The following is a 25,712-nucleotide window of genomic DNA, read 5'->3' on the forward strand; positions in this document are numbered from 1 at the left end:
TCTGAAGTCACTTTAAGGGGCTTACATAACAGAAACCACCCATAAATTACCCCATTTTGCAAACTACACCCCTCAAGCTGTTCAAAACTCATTTTTAAAAACTGTTAACCCTTTAGGTGTTCCACAGGAATTTTAGCAGAATGAAGGCGAAATTTCAAAATTTCATTTTTTTTCCAGATATTACATTGTAATCCAATTTTACCTGCAACCTAGCAAGGGTTAACGGCAAACCCAAACTTGGTTACCCTAATTCTGCAGTTTATAGAAACACCCCACATGTACTCGTAAACTAAAGTATGGGCACACAGCACAGCTCAACACGGAAGGAGCGCTATGTGGTTTTTGGGTGGCGGATTCACTGGAAGAAATCTAGGGGGCCATGTCACATTTGAAGGCTGCCTGAGGTACCCCCACAGTGGAAACCCCAAAAAGTGACCCTATTTTGGAAACTACACCCCCAAGGAATCTTTTAGGGGGTATAGTGACCACTTTGACCCAACCAGTGTTTCACAGTAGTTGGAAACACTTGGTTGAGAAAATGGAAAAAGTTTATCTTGAGACCCTCAGAAATGAACAACTCTCAGCATTCTGGATGTCATACTTGGACATGGTCGAGACCATGCTGGCCCTGGTTCGAGCTTCAAGAGAAGGCAACTGGATGCTTCACCTAGGAGCAATCCGACAGATGATACCATGGTGTTTTGCCTATGACAAGGTCAACTATGCCCGATACCTAACCTATTACTATGCCACAATGTCTCGGCTGCCCATAGAACACCCAGAGGTCCATGAATACTTCATGCAAGGTGGCTTTTCGGTCCAGATCGGTAGCAAGAATCCTTTTGGACGAATTCCTGTGGACCAGACCATTGAAGAGACAATCAACAAAGACACCCAGACACCAGGGGGCACAAAAGGCTTCAGCCTCAAAGTTGGAGCTGTTTCCAGGTTCTACCTGACATCAGAGTACCGCAGTATGTACTTGAGGCAGCTGAGGGCCCTGGTAGGCCAACAATATACTGACTTCAGCCATTCAGACCTACAGGTGTCTAGGATTAGAAGAGATGAAGCCGATGTCCAATCTTTCGTTCAACTGCTGGAGACAGGTTGGGTGAACCCCTTCAACAAAGAGCATAATGGTGAACTTATCAGTTTGTCAACAGCGACTGTAGCACCACCAGATGTAGCCAAAGACCTTCAAGGGGCATACAGTATAGGAGAGGATGCATATCAAACATTCAAGGATGAGCGTTTGGGTACCGATAAGCCAACTACATTGTTTCATGACAAGATGACGAAGAACAAACTTAAAACGTTCTCTAACATCCAAATGAAGACACGCAGACAAGGTCTTGGCAAGGAGGTAATTTTGAAGGCTGACAGAAACCTATTTGGCCAGATGATACTTGTAGCTGAGAACAGAAAGCTACAAATGAGTGATGTCTTGACTCATCCCCTGGGTCCATTGCCATGGGCACTTGCCAATGGTGATGGGTCTATCCGCAAGACCAACAAGGCTGCCCTCGCAAGGGAGTTGGAGAGGAATGCTCGTCCTGCAGAAGTGATCACGAGCCCTCTGCAACCATCATTGATGGGATGAGCCTGGTTCAGAAACTGAAGGGAAACAATGCAACATTTGGCCAGCTAGCAGGCACAGCAATGAGTCGCGCTATCCATGAGGGTGCTAAGAGCAAGCGCATTGATATTGTCTTTGACGTCTACAAGGAGACATCCATCAAAGATACAGAAAGAGTCAACAGATATGAAGGCACAGGGATCCATTTCAAGAACATTCAACATGGGCACAACATCCAGCAGTGGAAAAAGCTTCTAAGTAGTTCCTCCAACAAGGCAAGTCTCATAAAGTTTCTGGTAGAAGAATGGAAGGCGAAACACCACAGGGAGAAGCTTGAGGAGAAGGAGCTGTATGTCACATGTGAGCAGCTCTGCTTTAAGATCACCAAAGAACAGTGGGAAGAGGCTGCTGACCTTAAGTCAAATCAAGAAGAAGCAGACACACGCCTCCTTCTCCATGCTCTTCATGCAGCAGAATCTGGTTACAAGTCGGTCATCATCACTTCGGAGGATACTGATGTCATGGTCCTGTGTCTGGGCATGTGCCACAAAATCCCATCCCACCTGTTCCAGAAATGCGGTACACAGAACCGGACAAGATTCCTGGATATCACCACTCTGAGCCGAACATTGGGAGGCAGCGTATGTGATTCATTGATTGGTATGCATGCATTTACAGGCTGTGACACCGTCAGTGCATTCGCTGGCCGTGGGAAGATGACGACACTCAAGCAGTTGAAGATGAACAAGACATACCAGGATGCCTTTCAGGAAGTTGGTCGTTCATGGGAAGTGTCTACCGAACTTTTTGAGAAGTTACAGGAAATCACCTGCCACATGTACCTGCCAACTACCCAAACAACTGAGGTAAACAGGCTCCGTTATCAGCTGTTCTGTGCCAGACGTGGAGTGGTAGAGTCAAGTCAACTCCCTCCTTGCCAGGACTGCCTTTTCATGCATGCACTGCGTGCAAACTACCAGGCTGCGATCTGGAGGAGAAGTCTGCAGAGCCAGCCATGGGTTGCAAACCCAACAGACTGCGGTTGGATGATAGATAACGACGGAAAGCTTGTTGTCAAGTGGATGCAAGGGGCACCAGCACCAGAAGCTATTATACAGCTACTGTCCTGCAAGTGTGTGCGGTCATGTGAACTTCCTCAGTGTACTTGCCTCAGCAATGGCCTGAAGTGCACAGACATGTGCAGATTACAGACATGCCAGAACAAGGGTACTGAAGACGAGCCAGTAGAACAACAGTCAGATTCAGAGTCCGATGTTGAAGATATTATGGAGTAACATATATATATATATATATATATATATATATATATATATATATATATATATATATATATATATATATATATGCACATGACATGTTCAGTGTGTATTTACATAACTTGGATTAAATTTTGTTACAAATACTACATCTAGTCACTCCGGGTGGTACCGATATCGTCATATTTGGTTCTTGGCTCATGCTAAAATTCCTGTGGAACACCTAAAGGGTTAACAGTTTTTAAAAATGAGTTTTGAACAGCTTGAGGGGTGTAGTTTGCAAAATGGGGTAATTTATGGGTGGTTTCTGTTATGTAAGCCCCTTAAAGTGACTTCAGAAGTGACTTGGTCCTTTGAAAAGTGGGTTTTGCTGTAAATGTGAAAAATTGCGCATAAAACTATAAGCCCTATTACGTCGTAAAACAATAAGGTTTCATTTTCAAAATGATGCCAATATGAAGTAAACATGTGGGGAGTGTAAATTAATAACTATTATGGGGGGTATCAGTATTTTTGTAAAAAGCAGAGAATTTCAAAGTTAAAAAATTGCCGATTTTTCCAAAATTTCCGAATATTTAGCATTTTTTTATATAGAAAGGTAAAATATATTGACTCCCATTTAGCACTGACGTGAAGTACAATATGTCACGAGAAAACAATCTCAGAATGGCTTGGATAGGTGAAAGCGTTCCAAAGTTATTAGCCCATGAAGTGGCACAGGTCAGATTGGCTTAGGCACTTGGGTACAAATAGGCCTAGGGCTGAAGGGGTTAATAAGCTACGTATATGTAAGGGCTATCATATCAAAAAATAAACTACAGACATGCATCTACCTAAAAATACCAAAGAGAATTAGTCACTCCGCTTGGTACCGATATCGTCAAATTTGGTTCTTGGCTCATGGACTATTAGAGCTGTGCTACAGTTAAGTTCATGGTAGCTGGGACCTCACCAGTTTCCCATTTCAGAATTATAACTCAAAAGAGGTTGTCCACCCCTGAGGAAATTTTCTTAACCCTGCTGTTCTGTTGGTCAAAAATGACCGTTTTTGAAATTCTATAATGTTATAAAAATTCAGCGTGTGATTCTGAGACTTGAGGGTCCCTGACTTTTCGTCATTAGGGGGGTACTCTCTGTGGGAATTTTTTTTTTTTTTAATTTTTGTTTACTTTATTTGGTACAATTTTTTTATGTGAAATCTAAACAGAACAGCAGTTAAAGCCCTGCAGCTTGCTGAATCTGAGCGGACCTGTGGGATACAGTGGTAATCAGCAGGTAGATAGCATTGAAACCATGCCTGGCCGGCTTACTGGAGCAGCGGCTACAGGGAGAAAATGAAGTTTTCTTCTCCATCTAACTGCTCACATTGAGTCATAGTGGTAGTGCATGGGGCTGTGACACAGTGAGCGTGCTGTGATCACTCACTCATTGATTGACAGCCTTTCAGCACGCTCACTGTGTAGCAAGAGGTGACGGTAACCGCTTCCCTGCACCGCTCCAAAGGCTGGATAGAGAAGAAAACAATTTCCCTCCCGTAGCCACTGCTCCAGTAGGCCTGACAGGCATGGTTTAAATACCATTTACCTGCAGAGTACCACTATATCTATGGGTAAATAGCATTTCTGGACAAGTGACAAGTTCCATTTATATGCCGTCCTGCATTTATGCCAGTTGGATGACTAGTCTAAGACACTAGCCTAGGCAGATTTTCCTCACTCCGATCCACTTGAGCGATAGGTTACTCCCTATACACACAGGAAGAGATCTATTACACAAAGGGAGAAGCTGCTGGGGTCCAACCTCTTGGATTAGTCATCCAAGTGCCACAGTCCCTGGCTGACACGGTTGCAATGGTTCGGCTGAAATGATGAAGCCAATGTCCGATACATGCCTGTGGTGCAGACAGTATATATCAGTTGTCAGGTTCCCTGTATACATAAAACAAGACAGGTATACCGATATACACTGGCCGTGTATACAAAACTCATACATGAAACTATATACAGTATATCACAAAAGTGAGTACACTCCTCACATTTTTGTAAATCCTTCTATATTATTTCTAAACACTCTTTTTCGGTGATTACTTTGCATCTCCGTTCATACTGCACCCACAGACACAAATTATACACCATTTGAAAGGTAAACTCCCTTCAGCAAGAAAATAGCCAAACTAACCACACATCCACGATGTGATCACAAAATACAGTTTAAACATTAATGTTCATAAACCTGCAGTAAGGAAAATTGATCTGCAGGTGGCAAACACATTTGTAAACATGCACTGCCTATTCAATTGCATATGTGCTCCGTTTATACTCCACCGACACACACAAATGATACACCATTTCAAAGGTCAAATCACCTGCAGGTGGCATTTGCCTTGGGGTCTTTCCATATCAAGTGATCCAAATATGAATATTTTTTTTTACCTGACATCTTTAGATTTTTTTTATTTTTTTTGTTTTTATGAAGTACAACTTTAGTTAATTACAAATTAAAAGTTTTGAATTTTTTCCTTCATCAGTTAATTTTTTTACAGATTTTTAAAGTTTTGAAAAAGTGCGGATTTTGGCCTGGTATGGCTTTACATTTTTTATCATATCATATTTTTATCATATCTCGGGCTAGAATGAAGATAAAGAGTTGGGAGAGGCATCATTTTTCTCAGAACGGTACCGGCTTTCATTTGATATGTCACAAGACTATGTTTCTTTATATTTTGTTTTGGAGAAATCAAATTCAAAATTTTGATGCGCAATTGTGAAAAAAACATATGTTTTAAAATTGTGAAAACATGCATGTGTGTTACTTGGGTTCTTGTTTATATTTGTACAGGGATTCAACTTGGGACCTGTCAATTTTTTTTATTTTTTTTTTAAGCCTTGAATCATCTGATTTTATGTTTGTGTGAGTTTCTTCCCTTTTTCTTTTCAAATTACAACTTATTGAATTCAACATATATATGCAACAATAAACACAAAAAACAAATACCGAAGTGCCAGAATAAATACATCTTAATCATCATAACACAACTTGCTCAGCATTTTCAACCTGAATTCATTGAACAAGCCAAAAGAAAAAAGGTGATCATATCCTCAAGTGTGGTTTTCTAAATACAGTCTGATCCTAATTATATGTTAAAAACAAGATTAAAACAAACAATATTTTTATGACCTATTTATACATGGAACAATTTTTTTTCTACTATATCACTAAACATGTCATTTATGTAGTGTTTAAAGGGAACCTATCACCCCGTTTTTTTCGGTATGAGATAAAAATACTGTTAAATAGGGCCTGAGCTGTGCATTACAATAGTGTAGTTTGTGGACCCCGATTCCCCACCTATGCTGCCGAAATACGTTACCAAAGTAGTCATTTTCGCCTGTCAATCAGGCTGGTCAGGTCGGATGGGCGTGGCTTCTTCCCCCAGATATTGCGTAGTTTTCCGTTGGTGGCGTAGTGGTGTGCCCATGTCCAAGGTCCCCAATCCTGCACGGGGGGGTGAAAATAGCAGCGATGTCCGTTATTCCATTGGTGGTCGGTGGGCACGGCCATCTTCCTTTGGCCGCGCGTGCGCAGAAGCGGCGCTCTGCTGGCCGCGGCTTCAGGAAAATGGCCGCGGGATGCCGCGCGTGCGCAGATGGAGATCGCAGCGGCCATTTTCCTGAAGCCGCGGCCAGCAGAGCGCCGCTTCTGCGCACGCGCGGCCAAAGGAAGATGGCCGCGCCCACCGACCACCAATGGAATAACGGACATCGCTGCTATTTTCACCCCCCCGTGCAGGATTGGGGACGTTGGACATGCGCACACCACTACGCCACCAACGGAAAACTACGCAATATCTGGGGGAAGAAGCCACGCCCATCCGACCTGACCAGCCTGATTGACAGGCGAAAATGACTACTTTGGTAACGTATTTCGGCAGCATAGGTGGGGAATCGGGGTCCACAAACTACACTATTGTAATGCACAGCTCAGGCCATATTTAACAGTATTTTTATCTCATACCGAAAAAAACGGGGTGATAGGTTCCCTTTAAGAAGAACAGTACAGTAGTTAAATCCTCATTCTATAAAATATGAACTAATCAAACAATTAATAGTAGGTTTTTACACTGGCCTGTTATCATCAATGTGTCCCCCTCTAGTCGGTGAAATGTCATCTTGTCCATAAGCACTCACTACCAATGGCCGTCTCCTTCTGTGTCAGAGTATGGACGGCCTGTCATGGTGCTCGGCTCCACCTGAGTTAATATCTGATTTTTGTTAACTTTTACCATGTCTGGTTTTCTTGGATACACAAAGGACGGCGCTTGACCAGAAGGTGCAGAAAAGTCACTTCTACTTCTTCATTTTCACAATCTTCGGAGAGTCCAGTAGCCACCAGCGCCGATCATATTCACAGGTCACATCACCAGTTAGGTCATCCATTGCCGATCTTGTGCCGCCTTCTACCACGTCATGGACATCACTGTCTTTATTTCCACTACATGGGATGACAGTCCGGTATTGCTGAGTCCCTGTGATGGGTTCTGCTTCCTGTAACCGAGGTTTTCACAAACTCTCCTCCTCTTCGTAGTCCTGGTTTGTACAATACATGAACTGGATGTTAAAGAGTATTTTTCTCCCTACATTTGAGGAGTTGCCTGGGTGATAAGATTTGGTGTGAATACGGTCTGTGGAGGCTGGAGCTGCCAGACTGTCATCTGCTCTGCAGTCACCGTCTACCCCTGGTCATCCTCAGCCCTAACAAAGCTTTCTCCTCTGTCCTCTCCTGCTTCTAAGGCTACTTTCACACTTCCGTCGGTACGGGGCGTCGCAAACCGTCGGCCCGACGGACATTGTGCTAAATTTAGCACAACGTGGGCAGCGGATGCAGTTTTACAACGCATCCGCTGCCAATTGTGATGAGTGGGGAGGAGGGGGCGGAGTTTCAGCCACGCATGCGCGGTCGAAAATGGCGGACGCGTCGCACAAAAAAAAGTTACATTGCACTTTTTTTGTGACGATGGTCCGCCAATTACCGACGCATCCAGTGTCACGACGTATGGAACGCGTGTCCATACGTCGTGATGCGTCGGTAATACAAGTCTATGTGCAAAAAAAACGCATCCTGCAGGCAACTTTGCAGGATGCGTTTTTTGCACAGAACGGCTCATTGCAACGTCTTTATAAAGACGGAGGTGTGAAAGTAGCCTTAGCTGTAACATAATAAAATAATACAGTAATATCTAAAAATCATGGATTATTTGGTAAATATAGACCCTACACTGTTAGACCACAGGCTGAACAGATCTGAAATAATGATTTTTGAATTGACACTAATAGTTTTATTTTTTAAAATATGATCCCATCACGATCCCAGCTTGTATTTTGGTACAGATGTGGCTAGTAGCATAGCAGGCGCATGTGCAGTTTTTGAAATTTTTAAATTAAACTTTTTTTCGGAAATGCGTTTTAAAGTTTTGCGCTTGCGTTTGCATATGTAAATTATCATCAAAGATACTCTTGTGACATATCTGGTGAAAGCCTGTACAGTTCTGAGTAGAATGGTGTTTATTTTGTTTCTCTATCTTTTTTCTAGCCTGAGTTATGGAGAGAAATGTAAGGGCAGGCAACACCGAAATTCACACTTTTTCCGAACTTTGAAAATCAATAAAAAATTTAAAAAAATTAATCTAGAATTTTTTTTTCTTCACATTTTGCATTCTCTGACATACTACTACCAAATAACAAAATCTCAAAAGAATTAAAAATATAGTGGTAAAAATCATTGGTTCACTTGACATGGAATGAACCGCTTGCCAAAGTGCTTGCCCAGCCTATTTCAGGCAAATTTGAGGAATGCACACTTCATATCAGGCGAGTCACATATGCAAACACATTTGTAAACATGCACTGCTTTTTCGGTGATTACTTCGCCCCACACACACAAATAATACACCATTTGAAAGGTAAACTTGCCCCCATCAGCAAAAAAAGACACAAACAAACCACACATTCACGATTGGATCAATAAATACAGTTTAAACATTCATTTTCAGAAACCTGCAGAAAACAACAATAACTTGCAGGTGGCACTACAACATCAAGACATTTTTTTAGTCTCTACTTATCAAAACAATTTATTGTATTACCAATCTACATACAGTACAGACCAAAAGCTCATTAAAGATTTTTCTGTATTTTCATGACTATGAAAATTGTACATTCACACTGAAGGCATCAAAACTATGAATTAACACATGTGGAATTATATACTTAACAAAAAAGTGTGAAACAACTGAAATTATGTCTTATATTCTAAGTTCTTCAAAGTAGCCACCTTTTGCTTTGATGACTGCTTTGCACACTCCTGATGAGCTTCAAGAGGTAGTCACTGGGACTGGTTTTCACTTCACAGGTGTGCCCTGTCAGGTATAATAAGTGGGATTTCTTGCCTTATAAATGGTGTTGGGACCATCAGTTGTGTTGTGCAGAAGTCTGGTGGATACACAGCTGATAGTCCTACTGATTAGACTGTTAGAATTTGTATTATGGCAAGAAAAAAGCAGCCAAGTAAAGAAAAACGAGTGGCCATCATTAAGAAATGAAGGTCGGTCAGTCAGTCTGAAAAATTGGGAAAACTTTTGAAAGTGTCCCCAAGTGCAGTGGCAAAAACCATCAAGCGCTACAAAGAACCTGGCTCACATGAAGACCGCCCCAGGAAAGGAAGACCAAGAGTCACCTCTGCTTCTGAGGATAAGTTTATCTGACTCACCAGCCTCAGAAATTGCAGGTTAACAGCAGCTCAGATTAGAGACCAGGTCAATGCCACACAGAGTTCTAGCAGCAGACACATCTTTACAACATCTGTTAAGAGGAGACTTTGTGCAGCAGGCCTTCATGGTAAAATAGCTGCTAGGAAACCACTGCTAAGGACAAGCAACAAGCAGAAGAGACTTGTTTGGGCTAAAGAACACAAGGAATAGACATTAGACCAGTGGAAATCGGAGCTTTGGTCTGATGAGTCCAAATTTGAGATCTTTGGTTCCAACCACCGTGTCTTTGTGTGACGCAGAAAAGGTGAACGGATGGACTCTACATGCCTGGGTCCCACCGTGAAGCATGGAGGAGGAGGTGTGATGGTGTGGGGGTGTTTTGCTGGTGACACTGTTGGGGATTTATTCAAAATTGAAGGCATACTGAACCAGCATGGCTACCACAGCATCTTGCAGCGGCATGCTATTCCATCCGGTTTGGGTTTAGTTGGACCATCATATATTTTTCAACAGGACAATGACCCCATACACACCTCCAGGCTGTGTAAGGGCTATTTGACCAAGAAGGAGAGTGATGGGGTGCTACACCAGATGACCTGGCCTCCACAGTCACCAGACCTGAACCCAATCGAGATGGTTTGGGGTGAGCTGGACCGCAGAGTGAAGGCAAAAGGGCCAACAAGTGCTAAGCATCTCTGGGAACTCCTTCAAGACTGTTGGAAAACCATTCCCGGTGACTACCTCTTGAAGCTCATCAACAGAATGCCAAGAGTGTGCAAAGCAGTCATCAAAGCAAAAGGTGGCTACTTTGAAGAACCTACAATATAAGACATAATTTCACACTTTTTTGTTAAGTATATAATTCCACATGTGTTATTTCATAGTTTTGATGCCTTCAGTGTGAATGTACAATTTTCATAGTCATGAAAATACAGAAAAATCTTTAAATGAGGTGTGTCCAAACTTTTGGTCTGTACTGTATATAAATACCTCTCTGTGTTCATCATCTCTGTATTATCAATCAACATATATAAATACCTCTCTGTGTTCATCATCTCATTAAATACATTAACATTTGACCAGCTTGATTTTCCTGAAATTGCTTGTGCCCCCGACAACCAATGTGCAAAAATTTTGCACGGGCCAACTAGTATTTTATTATATCTTTTCATGGGACAACACTGAAGATACGACACTTTGATGCAATGTAGAGTAGTCAGTGTACAGGTTGTGTAATAGTGTAAATTTAGTGTGCCCTCTAAACAACAATAGTGACTACACCCCTAAATGAAAATGTCTAAATTGTATCCATTTAGCCATTTTTTTCTCCCTGGTTTCATGTGATTCATTGGTATTACAATGTCTCAGTTGTGAAAGGGGAGCACGTGTGTTGAATTTGGTGTTATTGCTCTCACACCCTCCCATACTGGTCACTGGAAATTCAGCATGGCACCTCATGAAAAAGAACTCTCTGAGGATCTGAAAAAAAGAACTGTTTTACTCTACACAAAGATAGCCTAGTCTATAAGATTGCCAACACCCTGACACAGAGCTGCAGCACAGTGGCCAGGACCATACAGTAGTTTAACAAGACAGGTTCCACTCAGAACTGAACTGGCCTTGCCATGGTCGACCAAAGAAGTTGAGTGCACGTGCTCAGTGTCATATCCAGAGGTTGTATTTTCAAAATAGACGTATGAGTGCTACAAGCATTGCTGCAGAGATTAAAGAAGTAGGGGGCCAGCCTGTCAGTGCTCAGACCATACCCTGTAGAGTGCATCAAATAGGTCTGCATGACTTGTCCCAGAAAGAAACCTCATCTAAAGATGAATGCTACCATGTACTGTGACATACTAAAGCAGAGCATAATCCACTCTCTTCTGAAATGGGACAGGAGGGGAGCATTTCAATATGATAACAACCCCAAACACACCCCCAAGACGACAACTGCCTTGCTAAAGAAACTGATGATAAAGGATGCTGGACTGGCCAAGCATGTCTACAGACCTAAACCCTATTGAGAATCTGTGGGGCATCCTCAAACAAATGGTGGAGGAGCACAAGGTCTCTGACATCCACCAGCTCCATGTTGCCATCATGGAGGAGTAGAAGAGTATTCCAGGGGCAACCTGTGAAGCTCTAGTGAATTTAGGCAAGAACTTTAAGGCAGTGATGGAGAATAATAGTGGCCACACAAAATATTGACACTTTCTGGATAATTTGGCCATTTTTACTTAGGAGTGTAGTCACTTTTGTTGCCAGTAGTTTAGACATTAATAGCTGTGGGTTGAGTTTTTTTAGAGGGCACATCAAATTTATACTGTGTGACAAAGTCACGGGCAAAGTGCTGGAGGGGAGCTACGTTTCATGAGGCTATTAGCTTCAATGATTTGAAACCCAGAAGTTTGCTCCAGCACACTATGTGTTGAGAGAGGTTAATCAGTCATTTTAAGGGCTGGGTTTTTGTGAACAACAATAGAGCGGGTGGGAGGTTTACCACCTTATGTCCACCCCAGAGGGTGGTCTAGGGTTTAAACAGTCGGCCTTCTGAGGTATTCAGTGTTCAATGGGTCTGGAGACGGCAGCTCACGAAAAGTGGTTTTGTGTTAAACTGCACTGAACCTGGTTGTTATGTCCTGAACGTGTGGATCTCCGCAGCTGCAGAGACTGTACACCATTTTGTTTTGTTCTCCTGTTTTGCCTGAAAGGCCGTGTTTATTTTTCACTTTGCACTGATTTATGTCGCATGTATAACAAACCAGTGGAAGATTTAAAGAGACAGTGTACCTTTGTGTCTACCTCCATGTGCAGCCCAGTAAATTAATCTACCGTACCACAACTGTTACACAACCTGCACACGGACTACTTTATATTGTATCAAAGTGTCATATCTTCAGTGTTGTTCCATGAAAAGATACACAAGATAATGTCGGTATGCTGTGATTTTTACAGCAAATTGGGATTATTTTAATCTTACACAAAAGAATATTAGCTTAAAAGTTCTGCAGGTGTTTTCTTTCTGCTCACCTGACATAGGACTGGAGAGACCCAATTTCATGCTCAGGTCCTGCCACAGCTAAACAGTCAATCCCCCCCATACAGACTATACTATTGACTGATCCTGCAGATATTGTTTGGGGGCCTTCCGACTCATTGCAAAACAGATGTTATGAGGGAAATAAGGATTTGTTGTTGGAATGTGTTTGGCGTGGAGATAAGCCGCCACCAGACATCTACTCACATAGAAAACAGGAGCACTCGGCCGAGCGGAGTTCCAGTGTATAGGGTAGTCGGGGAAGATAGATGATGGCCGAATAATCGTTCAGTTGACAGGTATCTAATGTATATAGAGCCTTAACAACCTGTACAGCCAACAGAACGGGTCAGACATGATCCGCCCCACTGTCACTTAATATGCCAGTACTTAAAATGTAATTCTCATCTGTAAGAAAAGACATGGATATATCCTGATCTGCAGATCGAGTCCACAGCAACAATTATTGTTTCATTTGTTGGAAATTTTCATCCGTTCAACTAATTTCTGAGTTTCGGAAAATGTTAATAATCAGATGGGGACAAATCAGGAGAATATGGTGGATCATGAACAATTTCAAGGCAATTTGAGTTTTTGCAGGATAATACGAGACTTGTGGGTGGCGCATTATCCTGCAAAAATCAGACGTCTTTGAAAAGTTTTTGCTGAAGTTCCAATCTTCACCTGACATGGATAATTTTTCTTCATCACAATTTCAAAACGACAAACTTTTCTGCTAAACCTTAGCGCGTGTGCGTGTGTCAGAGTTAATACTTGTTTCCATAGCAGCGGGATTTATTTCTGCCTGCTAGAAATATTCAAGGCCGACTATTAATCCACACCTCCTCGTATACACAGTATGTATTCTAGGTTCTCCTCCGACACATCTTCCTCACAGACGGCACAGCTCTCCCTTGCATCAATGTAACAGCAGTCAACCACCTTTTTAAAATAGCAGTTCAGGATGGAGCATGTGACCGGAGCTGTCCATCTGCCTCCTCCACCTCAAATCCATCATGGTCTTCTCATGGACAGTGCACCCCCGAAAAGCACATTAGCGCAGCAAGAGTTGCCAACTGTCCAGAAATTCCTGGACAGTCCATAAAAATTGGCACTTATTTCCTTTATCCATTAAAAAAAAAATCACAGATGCCTCCATCTTCAGAATTCTTTTTTCTGTAATCATTTTACAATTCACAGTGAATGTAGCTGATGTGTCACTTACAATCAGAATGATTAATTATGCTTTTCCGATGTGTCTACATAACATTGTCTGCCCATGAACTTTTCTAGAAAAAAAAATAGCAAAAATCAGGTTGATGGCAACCCTGAGCGCAACTCCACTGCAGAGCGCTCTCCTGGCCGCTGTATTAGTAGCAGACGCAGAAGCCCGAGCACTGCAGCCAGGGGAAAAGAAAGGAGGACGAGCAAAGCTGTGCTCTGCTAAACCCAACTGAAGCCCAGGGCGTCATTCTGTAAAGCCACTTGGCTGCGTGGCTTGCAAAAGCATTCACCCCCTTGGCTTTTTACCTATTTTGTCACATTACAACCTGTGTTTAAAGATTTCTGTAATCTGATTTGTGTGTGAAGCATCAGCACTAAATAGTCTATGTTGGTGAAGCGAGAAAAATATAGGCATAAATTATATGTATGGGATCAAATAACTAAAAATTGCCATGTGCATATGTATTCACATAAGAGGAAACATGTAAATGTTTTGGAGTGGCCTAATCAAAGCCCAGACCTTAATCCAATTGAGAATCTGTGGTGAGACTTGTAGTTTGATGTTCTCCAAAGGAAACCATCTAACCTGAAGGAGCTGGAGCAGTTTTGCTTGGGTAATGGACAAAAATCCCAGTGTCAAGATGTGGAAAGCTCATAGAGACTTGTCCAAAGCGACTTACAGCTGTAATTGCTGCAAAAGGACGCTGTACAAAGTACTGAGTTTAGGGGGGGGTGAATAGTTATGCACACCGAAGGTTTCAGTTATTTTGTCCTATTTGTTGTTTGCTTCACAAGAAAAAGAAAACCAAATGTTCACAGTTGTAGGCATGCTCTTTACATGAAATGATGCAAACCCTCAAAAATAAACTGTGAAATTCTAGGTTGTGAGGTAGCAAAACACAAAAAAATCCAAGGGGGTGAATAGTTGTGCAAGTCAGTGCACACATGCACCTGTATATACCGTATTTTTCTGACCATAAGACGCACTTTTTTCCTCCAAATTTGGGAGGAAAGTGTGGGTGCGTCTTATGGTAGGGATGTAACGTGGGGAGGGGGCAGCAGCGAGTGGGATTGCACTGGGAGGCAGGAGGCAGAAAAATGTCCCTGCCAGGCTTCAGGAATCAGTGCTGGGGAAACCACATGGTCCCGATCATTAAAGTGCAGTGAATATTCATAAGTTGCTTCCCCGCCCACCTGTCAGCTGAGCTGTGAGCAAGGAGCACCAAATGAATACTCCTTCACAGGGACACACATGATTTCCCCAGCGCTGGATTCCTGCAGCTGCTGGGGAGATCTGTGTGTCTGGTGGAGGAGGAGGCAGGAGCAGGGGCCAGAGGGGACAAGATCGCTGCATACCTGCCTGGCTGTGCTGAGTGCTCCAGCACAAGGACCTGTGTGATGTCAGGAGAGGGCGGGCTGGAGCATCACATGGCAGCACAGAGCCCTCCCTCTTCTGATGTCATCACAGGTCCTGCAGACACCACACTACAATCTGCAAGCGTACTCCTGTGCTGTGGAGAGGCAACAAGAGGGAGCGCTCTGTGGTGTCATGGGATGGGATGCTCCAGCATTTTACCTCACCACAGCTGGCTGGCTGCCACAATTAAAAGGTTAGTCTTTACAACACACAATAAAGCACTCTGCCACTCCTATGGTGAACTATAGCTCCCAGCATGCCATAGGATCTGCAGGACATGCTGGGAGTTATAGTTCTCCCAATGAGATCTCAAAGCAGCACTCCAGTGTTATTTTTCAGTGCTGTAGTGGTGCTTTAAATATAAGCCCTGTGCCCTTATTCTTATACTCCCCCTCCAGCATCTTCATATAGTACTTTACAGCCACCACACTGGTCCCGTAGCTTCCGACATAACAGCATACTATTATATATAATAGCAACACATATAATAGTATGTTATTAAATATTTTACCACCTTTTTTGCTTCAAATATTTTTTTCCCTATTTCCACCTCTAAAACCTGGGTGCGTCTTATAGTCCGGTGTGTCTTATAGTACGAAAAATACGGTATATTATATACACACATGACAGTGCAAAAAAATGTAGGCAGCTGTGGTAAAAATGCTGCAAAGCAAGAATGCTTGAAAAAAATGTCCGTATTACTAGTTTATTTTTTTCAATTAACAAAATACAGGCAAACACAACCTTCAAGCAATACCATCGGGAAAGCATCTGATTGACGACAATTTATTCTGCAGGACAACTAATCCAAACATACAGCGAGTGTCATTAATGACTATCTTCAGTATAAAGCAGAACAAGGAGTCCTGGAAGTGATGGTCTGGCTGTACTTGGGGGCCCTGATCCAGGCATCCATAGTCAGTCTGGGATGACATAAAGAGAATGAAGAACTTGCCCAAGCATACATCCAAGAACTTTGGTTAGTTCTCCATTGTGTTTGGAACAACCTCCCTGCAAAGATCCTTCAAAAACTGTGGGCACATGTATCAGGGAGGACTGGTGAGGTTTTGCAGGCAAAGGGAGGTCACACCAAATATTGATTTGATATAGATTTGTGTTTTGTTCATTCACATTGCATGTTATTAATTGATAAACTATTCAGACTTCTATCCTTGAAAGCATTCTTATGTTGAACATATTTTATACTTGTCTGGCAGGGTTTTTATTGTGACTGCTCCTGCCATGGTTGCGGTAAGATGGCGCACTAGCAGATTGCCTACACCTCACTCTGGTTCTGGCTGCTAGTGGTATCCTGATCTAATAGTGGAGACACCATGGGCGCTGAGGTATGGAGAGGCTGCCCACCTTGTCTTACTGAGCGCTAACCCGCTGCTGTGCTCTGGAGTTAGCGGTAGATACCCTATACCATGGCTATCTCCAGGTCACTCAGTGGAGCGCCATGCTGCACACGCTGAGGAGGACAGGCTCTAGGACAGGTGTCTGTCTGTAAATCAACGCAACCAAAGCCTGCCAGATTACCCCCCTGTAATGAGGATTTATGATACCATAAAGTGGTGCAATCCAAGGAAGGTCAGCACACAGTCCACACATTTTTGGGAAGACTACCAATGGCAAATATCCATTACCCAGTGTTCTGCCTCTAATGAGGTCACATTTCCCATTTAGTTTTGTCCCAGACTACTGCGCCAGTTGCGGTATATAAAGCAGCTTTCTACATTGCTTATCCGCGCTGTCTCCGCACAACTTGTCATGCCATTTGGTTCCCATTCCCAGGGATTATTGGAGCAAGACAGATGTTTCCTCAGCTGCACTTACTACAGGGTGGGCCATGTATATGGATATACCTAAATAAAAGGAGAAAGGTTGGTGATATCAACTTCCTATTTGTGGCACATTAGTATATGGGAGGGGGAAAACTTTTCAAGATGGGTGGTGACCATGGCGGCCATTTTGAAGTCGGCCATTTTTGAATGCGACTTTATAAATGGCCCATCCAGGTGTATCCATATAAATAAATGGCCCACCCTGTATAATGAAAGTCCACTGCAATTGTGGCTAGGATTTGGGTCCAGAGCAGAGGACCACACTACGATGTCCTAGTAGGTAGGGCGTATAACTGAATACAAGGAATTTTCCAAAAATGTAAATATTTTCAAAGTAACAATAAAACCCCCCAAAACAGCAGTGTGCGACTTACATGCCCCGGTCATAGCATTCCAGATCTTTATTCCCTGAGTGAGGCACTATGGCTGGGTGAGGGATTCCTGTGGTGTGAACTCCAGAACCAAGCATGAGGGGGTGGGTAAACCTGAAAACAAACACATTTCCGAAGATTAATTCTTTTGTTTGGTCAAGAAAGTGTCCATTGCTTTCTGTTTGTGATGAATAGATGTTTATAGCATGTAATGGCCTTCATTGGGATGTACATGTCAAGCCCTCTCCTTACTTGCCCCATGTTTCTACTAATCCTGGTACTCAGAATTAGGACACCATCTTCTATGGTTATTAGTAACGTGTTCCCTTTCTGCACCAATGATCTCTTAACCTGAAGCCTCTCTTTTTATTGTTCAGCTTAACAAATGGTCCAATCCTTTAAGAATCGTATGTTGAGACAAATTCTTGCTATAGTCAAATATGACATGATACTCCTGGTATTTTTTTTTTTTACCAATTTCCAGTCGAATAACCCATAGACACAAGGTCACACGTTTAATGAAAAATTGGCATGTGTAGGAAAAGGCACATGCGCAGATCCCCAGTGTAGTTACCATTTGTTCTCTCCACAGATCACGCCATTGGCCGCTTAATTTGTGCCAACCAGGAGTCCATTTCACACCACACACATAACCCTTTATGCACAGGTACTATCACTAATTTGTCACATTTTCAAAAATGGACCAAAAAGCAAAACAAACCCAAATAAATAAATAATACCACTCAACAAAAACACAGATTGTACGGTTTCTGACTTTTTGGCAATATTTACTTGTTGTTACCGATCGTGCTGGGATAAGGTGTTATCTGAGCATCCAAAAGAAGAAAATGTCCAGCTTCACCGAATCCGTGAAAAAAAGTTCTCTTTATTCACAAACTTAAACATGGAGGATACAAACTTCAGCACAAACCATATGGGTGAGAATCTCAACGCGTTTCTGGAGACAAAGAACCCTTAATCATGACACACATGAAGTTTGCATCCTCCATGTTTAAGTTTGTGAATAAAGAAAACTTTTTTTCACGGATTCTGTGAAGCTGGACATTTTCTTCTTTTGGATTCTACACGCCTGAACACAGCGGGTCCGTGCTCCCGAAACTCATCTTCTGCATCACGGGTGAGCTGGTTTATATTCCTTCTCTTCAAAGTTATCTGAGCATGCTCGGGTGCTAACCGAGTGTCTTCAGCATGCTCTAATACTATGTTCGAGCCCCTGCGGCTGCATGTCTCACAGCTTTTCAACAGACCCAACACAAGCAGGGATGGCTGTTTGTTAGGTAATCCCTGCTTGTGTTGCGGATGTCTAACAGCCACGAGATATACAGCTGCGGGGACTTGTACATATTCGAGCACGCCGAAGACACACAATTAGCACCCGAGCATGCTCAGATAACACCTTATCCCAGCACGGTCGCTTATCACTGTGATGAATTTTGAAGTTAAGTGAACTCCATGACAAACCAGGAAGATTAAAATCCACCATAAATTAATGTAGTGTTTTCTGCTTCCTCCTCAGGGGTGTAATAAATCACACATGTAATATGTACACAAATGTCATTTTATTCTACAAGGATGAATTGAAGAAAGACAATTACACTACAGACAGGCCCTATGTGGCAGAAACAGGTGCAGGTTTATTATATTTTCAAGCATGTTACTTTGTTCGATTCCCTAGCTTTTGCTTGCGAAGCTAAATGCAGTTTTATTTAGTTTTATTTTAGATTTACTTGTTGTCAACTTAGAAGCGGGTGTAATGCCAGAGTGCGCCACAAGGTGGAGTTACTACACAAACAATAAAGTTCCCTGATCGCTCAATGAAATATTAATAACGAGGAAGGGTTTTTCCCTTTTTACGTTTCCATTAGACCCTCATTTATAAACCCCCCACCTATTATAGTACTTAGGGGAAAAAGTCATACGCAGTGGGTATCTATACCCAGAATTAAAGGGGTTATATAACAATATGATAGATGGAAGCCAGGCGTGAAAGTGGCTCCATAAATGGAGAAATACTGCACGGATGTGATCACCGCTCAAATATAAAATAGCGATATACATAGTGGTATAATACTGCAGTCACACTCTGCTTCCATCTGTCCTCGACTTCTCCACTAGGATTAGGAGCCATGTTTCCTTAAAACCTAGGACATCCCAACACCGTGATGTCAGACTTATGACTGGTATTTCAAAATGAAGAGATAAAACTTTAGGTTTTATACTTTGCTGGATAGTGCTAGAAAATGATCGTTCTGTTATATAAGGACAGATTAGCAGCTTATTGTCAATATACAGTGTACACAAAGTCGTCAGTGGTGGGGCAGGTTGTACATGGCTCAGCATTCAGAGTACTGCTAGATCTGCAGCAGAGAAAACAGCGATTGTATCACAACTGCTGCATCCACTGGAATCAGGGTCTCTGCCCCAACATCATGTTGCTCTCAGATTGCATGGCAAACATCTGCTTGTAGATTCCCTTTAATTGATTTTAAACTTATATTTGAATGTCTAGTATAGGCAAAAAAAAGCATTTTTACACCCAGATTTGATAATGGACATAGCTGTGACAACCAGAATAAAATCATCCAAGGTTCCCAATGCTGGATGAATTTTTAAAAGACAGGAAACTCAGAGTAGGCAGCTTTAGACCCCTCTCACATCTTATGGCGTAGTCTACTCAAAACCTTCCTTGTGAGCATGAAGAGCAACAAATGCCGAGTGTTCACTTCAAAGTTCCGGATCCTGAAAACATATACATGGAATATTCGGGGACTTCCTTCCGAGGCTCACGCCATGAAGGTGCCCTCAGGCTTTAGACACAACCAAGAACGTAAGAGGAACGTCAGAGTGTAGAGACACACAAGACAGATGCGGGAAAGCCGGCTTCTTTTGCTGCACTCATTTACTAGCAAAAGGAAGCTGAAGTGAGACAATCCTTTCAGAGGCGGACATCAGGAAGACACGAAGGCAACACGTAAAAGCTGGCGTCAACTGCAACTCGCACCATGGACGAAAATGGAGAAAAAGCTGGAGCTGTGGAAGCAGCAAAGCACTGGACACAGGGAGGCGCTGTCTCTCTGGTCCGATACTCACCGGGAGTAGGAGGCACCGGGTGACAATGCTGGGGAATAGGGCTGTCTAAATCCACAAGAAGATAAGGGATAGACAGGCTGACTTTGCCTGCGAGTGGGAGAAAACAATCCATGGAGTCAATTTGGGGTCTCAAAACATAAAGGAGTCATTTTGAATTAATGAGTCACAATATTATTGATAAATTAATCCAAATACAATTTGGACAGGTGGCTCCCATTTTTGGAACACTGAGTACATTGTGTGAAAATTACAGAATAACCCAGAATTCCACCATAATATTATAGAGAACCATGGTGGCACAAAATATGCACAGGTGTCTCTGCAGTCAGCCATGATTTCATCTGGAACACTGTTGCATTCTGGAGAAAGCACATGGTGAAGGGTGCCCCTCATCAATCTGGGGCGGCCCAACAGTGGGCACTGACACCCAGGCTGCGGGATCCTGGCAGACAGAGCATGATCTCCCAACCCTCACAGCCACTAATCAGTAGCATCTTAAGAAACGCCATGACCGATTCATGCATCTCGTGAGACCTCGCTCTTTCATTGTGCGAGGGGCCCCATAGGGTTGTGGGGTCCCGCTCTGCATGCCAGGATCCCACAACTCAGAAATTCTGGCCCGACTCTGTGAAAAAGTCAGCATTCTTCTGATAAATAATGTTACTGGATTATATTTAGGAAAGTCACCAAACCGGCACTGCCCACTGCCTAATAAAAGGGCAGCCTTACTGTAGATGGTGGAGAGGTGCGCTCTAAAAAGGAGTCAGGAACTGGAAGAAGAATTATCTGGACATCTCTCCTCCGGAGTCGCCCCAACTCGTGTGTATTGGATCTGTCATTCACGCCTAACTGGGCACTGAGAAGCCATATCGGACCCACCCCAATTGCTATTCTTCCTATTCGCTGCCCCTATCTAACCAATGGGGGGAGATGTACTAATTACTATCAGACAGAATCCTGGTGCACGGGCCATGCGCCAAATGTAAGGCTTTTACCCACCTTCTGCTCTGCACTAGAAATGAGGGTGTTTGTAAAATGAACCAAATTTACTCAAGTAGGGCAACTAAGGTGGAGTAAATTTTGATTAGACGTCTAAGACACAAATACACCAGATTACCAACCAGCATGAGCCACTCTGATCAATTTGGTGCACTTTAACTTTGCTCTAAGGCAGAGGTCCCCGGTCCCCAACCTTTCTGACCTCGAGAGCCACATTCAACTTTGCAAAAGGGCCACGAGCCACATCCAGCTACTGCCCCCCCTCACAGTAGTGGCAACCAAAGCCCACATTACGGGTATAATGGTAACCAAAGCTTTTCCACACAAATCACCCTGAAACAGTATACCAAGATCCAGGGGTTCCCACGACACCCCACCACATTCAGCATTCTCCTATCAGGCACTCCCAACACAGTCACATCCAGCACCTCCTCTGACCGGTCGTATCATCCTGTCTCCATCGTACCATACTTAAATTATCTCTAAACCCCCAACATAAGTAGATGTGCACCCAAATCTGTTCTTCTCTGCAGGGCCATTCACCAAGCTCACCATTTTGAGTTGTGCTCTTCATACCTGTTTACTAAATCTGGAGCTATTGCACCAAGCTGGCAGACAGTCGCGAGCCACCGTTCATGGGACCGCAAGCCACATGTGGCTCCCAAGCTACAGGATGGGGACCCCTGCTCTAAGGACTAGTACACATGTCCAATGTTTTCACAGAATCAGCAGTTTTTAAGAGTAAATGATAAATGGCCGCAATGGGGGACTGTTCTTGTTTAACCTTAAAGGGGTGTTCTTAAATTTGAAAGCTTTATCCTATTCATAGGATAGGGAATAACTTTCCAATGCTGGGGTTCGAACCACTACAGACCCCACCAATCTGGAATTGGAGCGGAGGTTGATCATGCGCTCTGCATCTCCATTCATTCTAATGGGAGTGCGGAAGATCAGCCGAGAGCTGCGCTCACCAATCCCTGGCACTGCCATACAGAATTAATGGGGCGGTAATACACAGGAACGACCTCCACTCCGTACCGCAGGGGCTCTTTTTACTGGGGGCTTGTACTGATTCTCCCTGTATGAGTTGATATCTAATAACACCTGCTTGGACTTAACAAAAAAGTCATCTCGTTATTTGATTGCCAATATCTCCGCAATGGAGGTGGAGATAGGAAATACAACAGCCACTATTACATTGTGTGTCCAGTTCAATATGAAGAATGATGAAAGGTCCGGTGTCAGCATGCTAAGGCTACTTTCACACTTGCGTTTTTAGCAATCCGTCGTTTTCGGAAAAAAACCGGATCCTGCAAATGTGCCCGCAGGATGCGTTTTTTTCCCATAGACTTGTACTAGCGACGGATCGCGACGGATGGCCACAAGTCGCGTCCGTTGTGCAACGGATCCGCCGTGTTTTGGCGGACCGTCGGCACAAAAAAAGTTCAAGTGAACATTTTTTGTCCGTCTCGTCCGCCATTTTCTACCACGCATGCGCGGCCGAAACTCCGCCCCCTCATCCCCGGACTTTAGACTGGGCAGCAGATGTGTTCAAAAACTGCATCCGCTGCCCACATCGTGCATAAATTTCACAACGTGCGTCGGTACGTCGGCCCGACGCATAGCGACGACCCGTACCGACGCTAGTGTGAAAGCAGCCTAAGAGCATGTGTCACGTCGTCAAGTAGTTCAGTGCACCTTCCCACATAGACCTTTTCCATTTATCCTCCCATAACACTTCCTTGATTGACGGCTTTGGCTTTACAAGTACCAAAGGAATGGAGATGAATAATAAGTAGTTGGGAAGATGCGCTGAACTGAGTGGGCAAAATAAATAAACTCTGGAATCCTGTGAGAAAACTCAGTGTATATAGAAGTATAAGCAGTATAATCTGTAGTACCCCCGCAGCAGTACAGCATCTCAAACCGGAAAGGCCCCAAATTACCCTGTGACTTTGTTCCACCGCTATTTCTCACACTGTATAATAATGGAGAACCTGTGACCAGTATCGGGAACCCGTTCTCCCCGGTCATACCACACAGATTTGTGAGTGTGAGCACCAGGCAATGCCATAATTCCTCCGCCAGGTCTACCTCCGTGCTGCCATTCTGTTTACGGCCTGTCACACCATCGCACAATCACTCCCACACTGCTTATTCATCATGTATGTTGTGATCACACCAACAAATACCCGGCGGCCTCCAGGACATCGGCGGCCTTTGAAGTCCCACATTCCGTCCCGAAGCAAAACAGAAATGGGCAAAGTTAATCCAACAGTGACATTTGTTGCTCCATGGGACAAATTACTAGAATACAAAGGATTAAGGCCTTCACACCTTCACCCTAAATGAGTCTGACATGGTAATTAGTGCAATTGGGAATCAAGGTTGATGGGTAGGAGGGAAGCACATTTTCCTTTCAGTTTGACATGGCTTCTCATGATCTTGGAGTCCGACCATTTCCCGAATATCCCAGTATAATAAGTCTGTTCTGACCAACACAAATGTACAAAAGCATTAAAGGGTCGGCCTGCTTATTTTTACTAACATTTTTGTGACAATTAAAGGGAAGGTTATGCCCTGTGAGGTCTCAATCTGATATACACAAATTAGTAGGAGGGTGATGCTGGATGTGCTTGTTACACAACATATTCCTAGCAACCAGCCTGCCACCTATGGCTGACCACGTGCGGATACTGCAGGAGAGCTCATTCCTCAACACTTACCACCTCCACTCATAAGAAATTCCTGAGAAATTAGGAATTTTAATGAATAGTTACATAAGGTGTTAAATGCACTGGGTGTAACAGAGCACTTTAGGAACCACTGCTTTCTAGCGCTGTTTCTCCGCCCTGCTCCAGCCTCTTTAGCCTGATTGCTCAATGTCGGATTTCCTTGTCTTGTGTCTGACATCCCACAGACAGCAAGATATCAAGCTAAAGAGGATGGTGTTAGGCAGGGAAACAACCTCAGGAGGCAGTGGCTCCTTAAGTGATCTGTTACACCAAGAGCATTTAATGTCTTATTTGCACATGAATGTAAATGCCAAGTACTCGGGAATGCAGCAACAGATAAAATATATAAAAGGTGTCAATGGATTTATATGTCTAAGGGACCAAACTGGTAGGGGGGCAGGCACGGGCATTTGCCCTAGACAGACAGCTGAGGGATGTCCATGGGGCTGCCTCATGCAGCCATCCGAGGTATATCCCAGGGTCAGCATATTGCCACCCCCTGGAGTTGGGATTTGGCTATTTTACGAGCAGTTTGTTCAACTGAGAGTCTGCTCAGAGAAAGCAGCGCGTGGGACAGCGTGGAGGACAATATATAGAGAAGGACAGTGTGAGGAGGGGACACAGTATTGAGACTAGGTAGTGTGGGGAAACAGTAAAGAGTAGGCAGTGTTGAGAGACTGTGTAGGCACGGTATGGAGGGTCGGTGACTGTATGGAGGGGGCACGGTATAGAGAATGGGCAGTATGGGGGTGAGGGCAAAGTATGGGGCAAAGAATAGAGATGGGGCAATGTGAAAAAGGCGCCCTTGTATGGAAAGTGGTCAGTGTGGGGGTAGGGTACTTATTATCGGCACAGCGTGGAAGTTATAGCTAATAGGGACAGACAGTTTGTAAGTTACATTTCATATTTTATAGGAAAGGACAGGAAGCAGAGTGAGGGGCAATAGTTTTTTCAGAAACACAGCGAAGGGCGGATAATTTTATTCAAGAACATTATAATGACACCTATTTTTGTGCAGAGGGCATAATACTAATTTTTAATGACACCGTGTTGGGATGTGCTGCAGAAGACTAGGAAATAGGAAGTCTGCAAAGACGAGCTGTCATCATGGTGTCTGGACATGATCTAGACAAAGGAATGAAAAGAATGCCAATCACAGATGTCACCTACAAGGGACCTGGGTTTAAATGTTCATTTGGTATAATGACCGGGTCTCAACAGTACTGACTGTGGTTCCTCTATGGTAGCAGTCTGATGATGGCCATTAACAACAATTCCCAGTATCTCCTCACCATTGTTAAGGACATACTGGAAGTTGCAGGTTCATGCAATACAAATACATATGTGACTGACCAGAC

The 25,712-nt window shown here is 43.4% G+C and overlaps 1 protein-coding gene across 18 annotated transcripts in view; it reads right to left on the reverse strand.

Annotated features, from left to right (window-relative positions):
* TCF7 (transcription factor 7) overlaps window positions 1-25,712 on the reverse strand; it is a 207,884-nt gene that overhangs the window by 51,484 nt on the left and 130,688 nt on the right. For 12 of the 18 annotated variants that reach the window (XR_013215869.1, XR_013215870.1, XR_013215868.1 and 9 more), the window contains exons 6-7: window positions 20,621-20,707; window positions 17,513-17,623 (exon numbers count right to left, since the gene is read on the reverse strand). Coding sequence is in view for 15 of the 18 variants with exons in the window: in XM_077266068.1 (XP_077122183.1) it covers window positions 17,513-17,623; window positions 20,621-20,707 (198 nt within the window). In the remaining 3 variants the exon portion in view is untranslated. The remainder of the gene's footprint in view (window positions 1-17,512; window positions 17,624-20,620; window positions 20,708-25,712) is intronic. The other 6 variants (XM_077266059.1, XM_077266071.1, XM_077266072.1 and 3 more) reach the window with 1 other exon arrangement.

The sequence above is a fragment of the Ranitomeya variabilis genome, chromosome 5 (assembly GCF_051348905.1).
Source record: "Ranitomeya variabilis isolate aRanVar5 chromosome 5, aRanVar5.hap1, whole genome shotgun sequence".
In the NCBI taxonomy this organism is placed as follows: Eukaryota; Metazoa; Chordata; class Amphibia; order Anura; family Dendrobatidae; genus Ranitomeya; species Ranitomeya variabilis.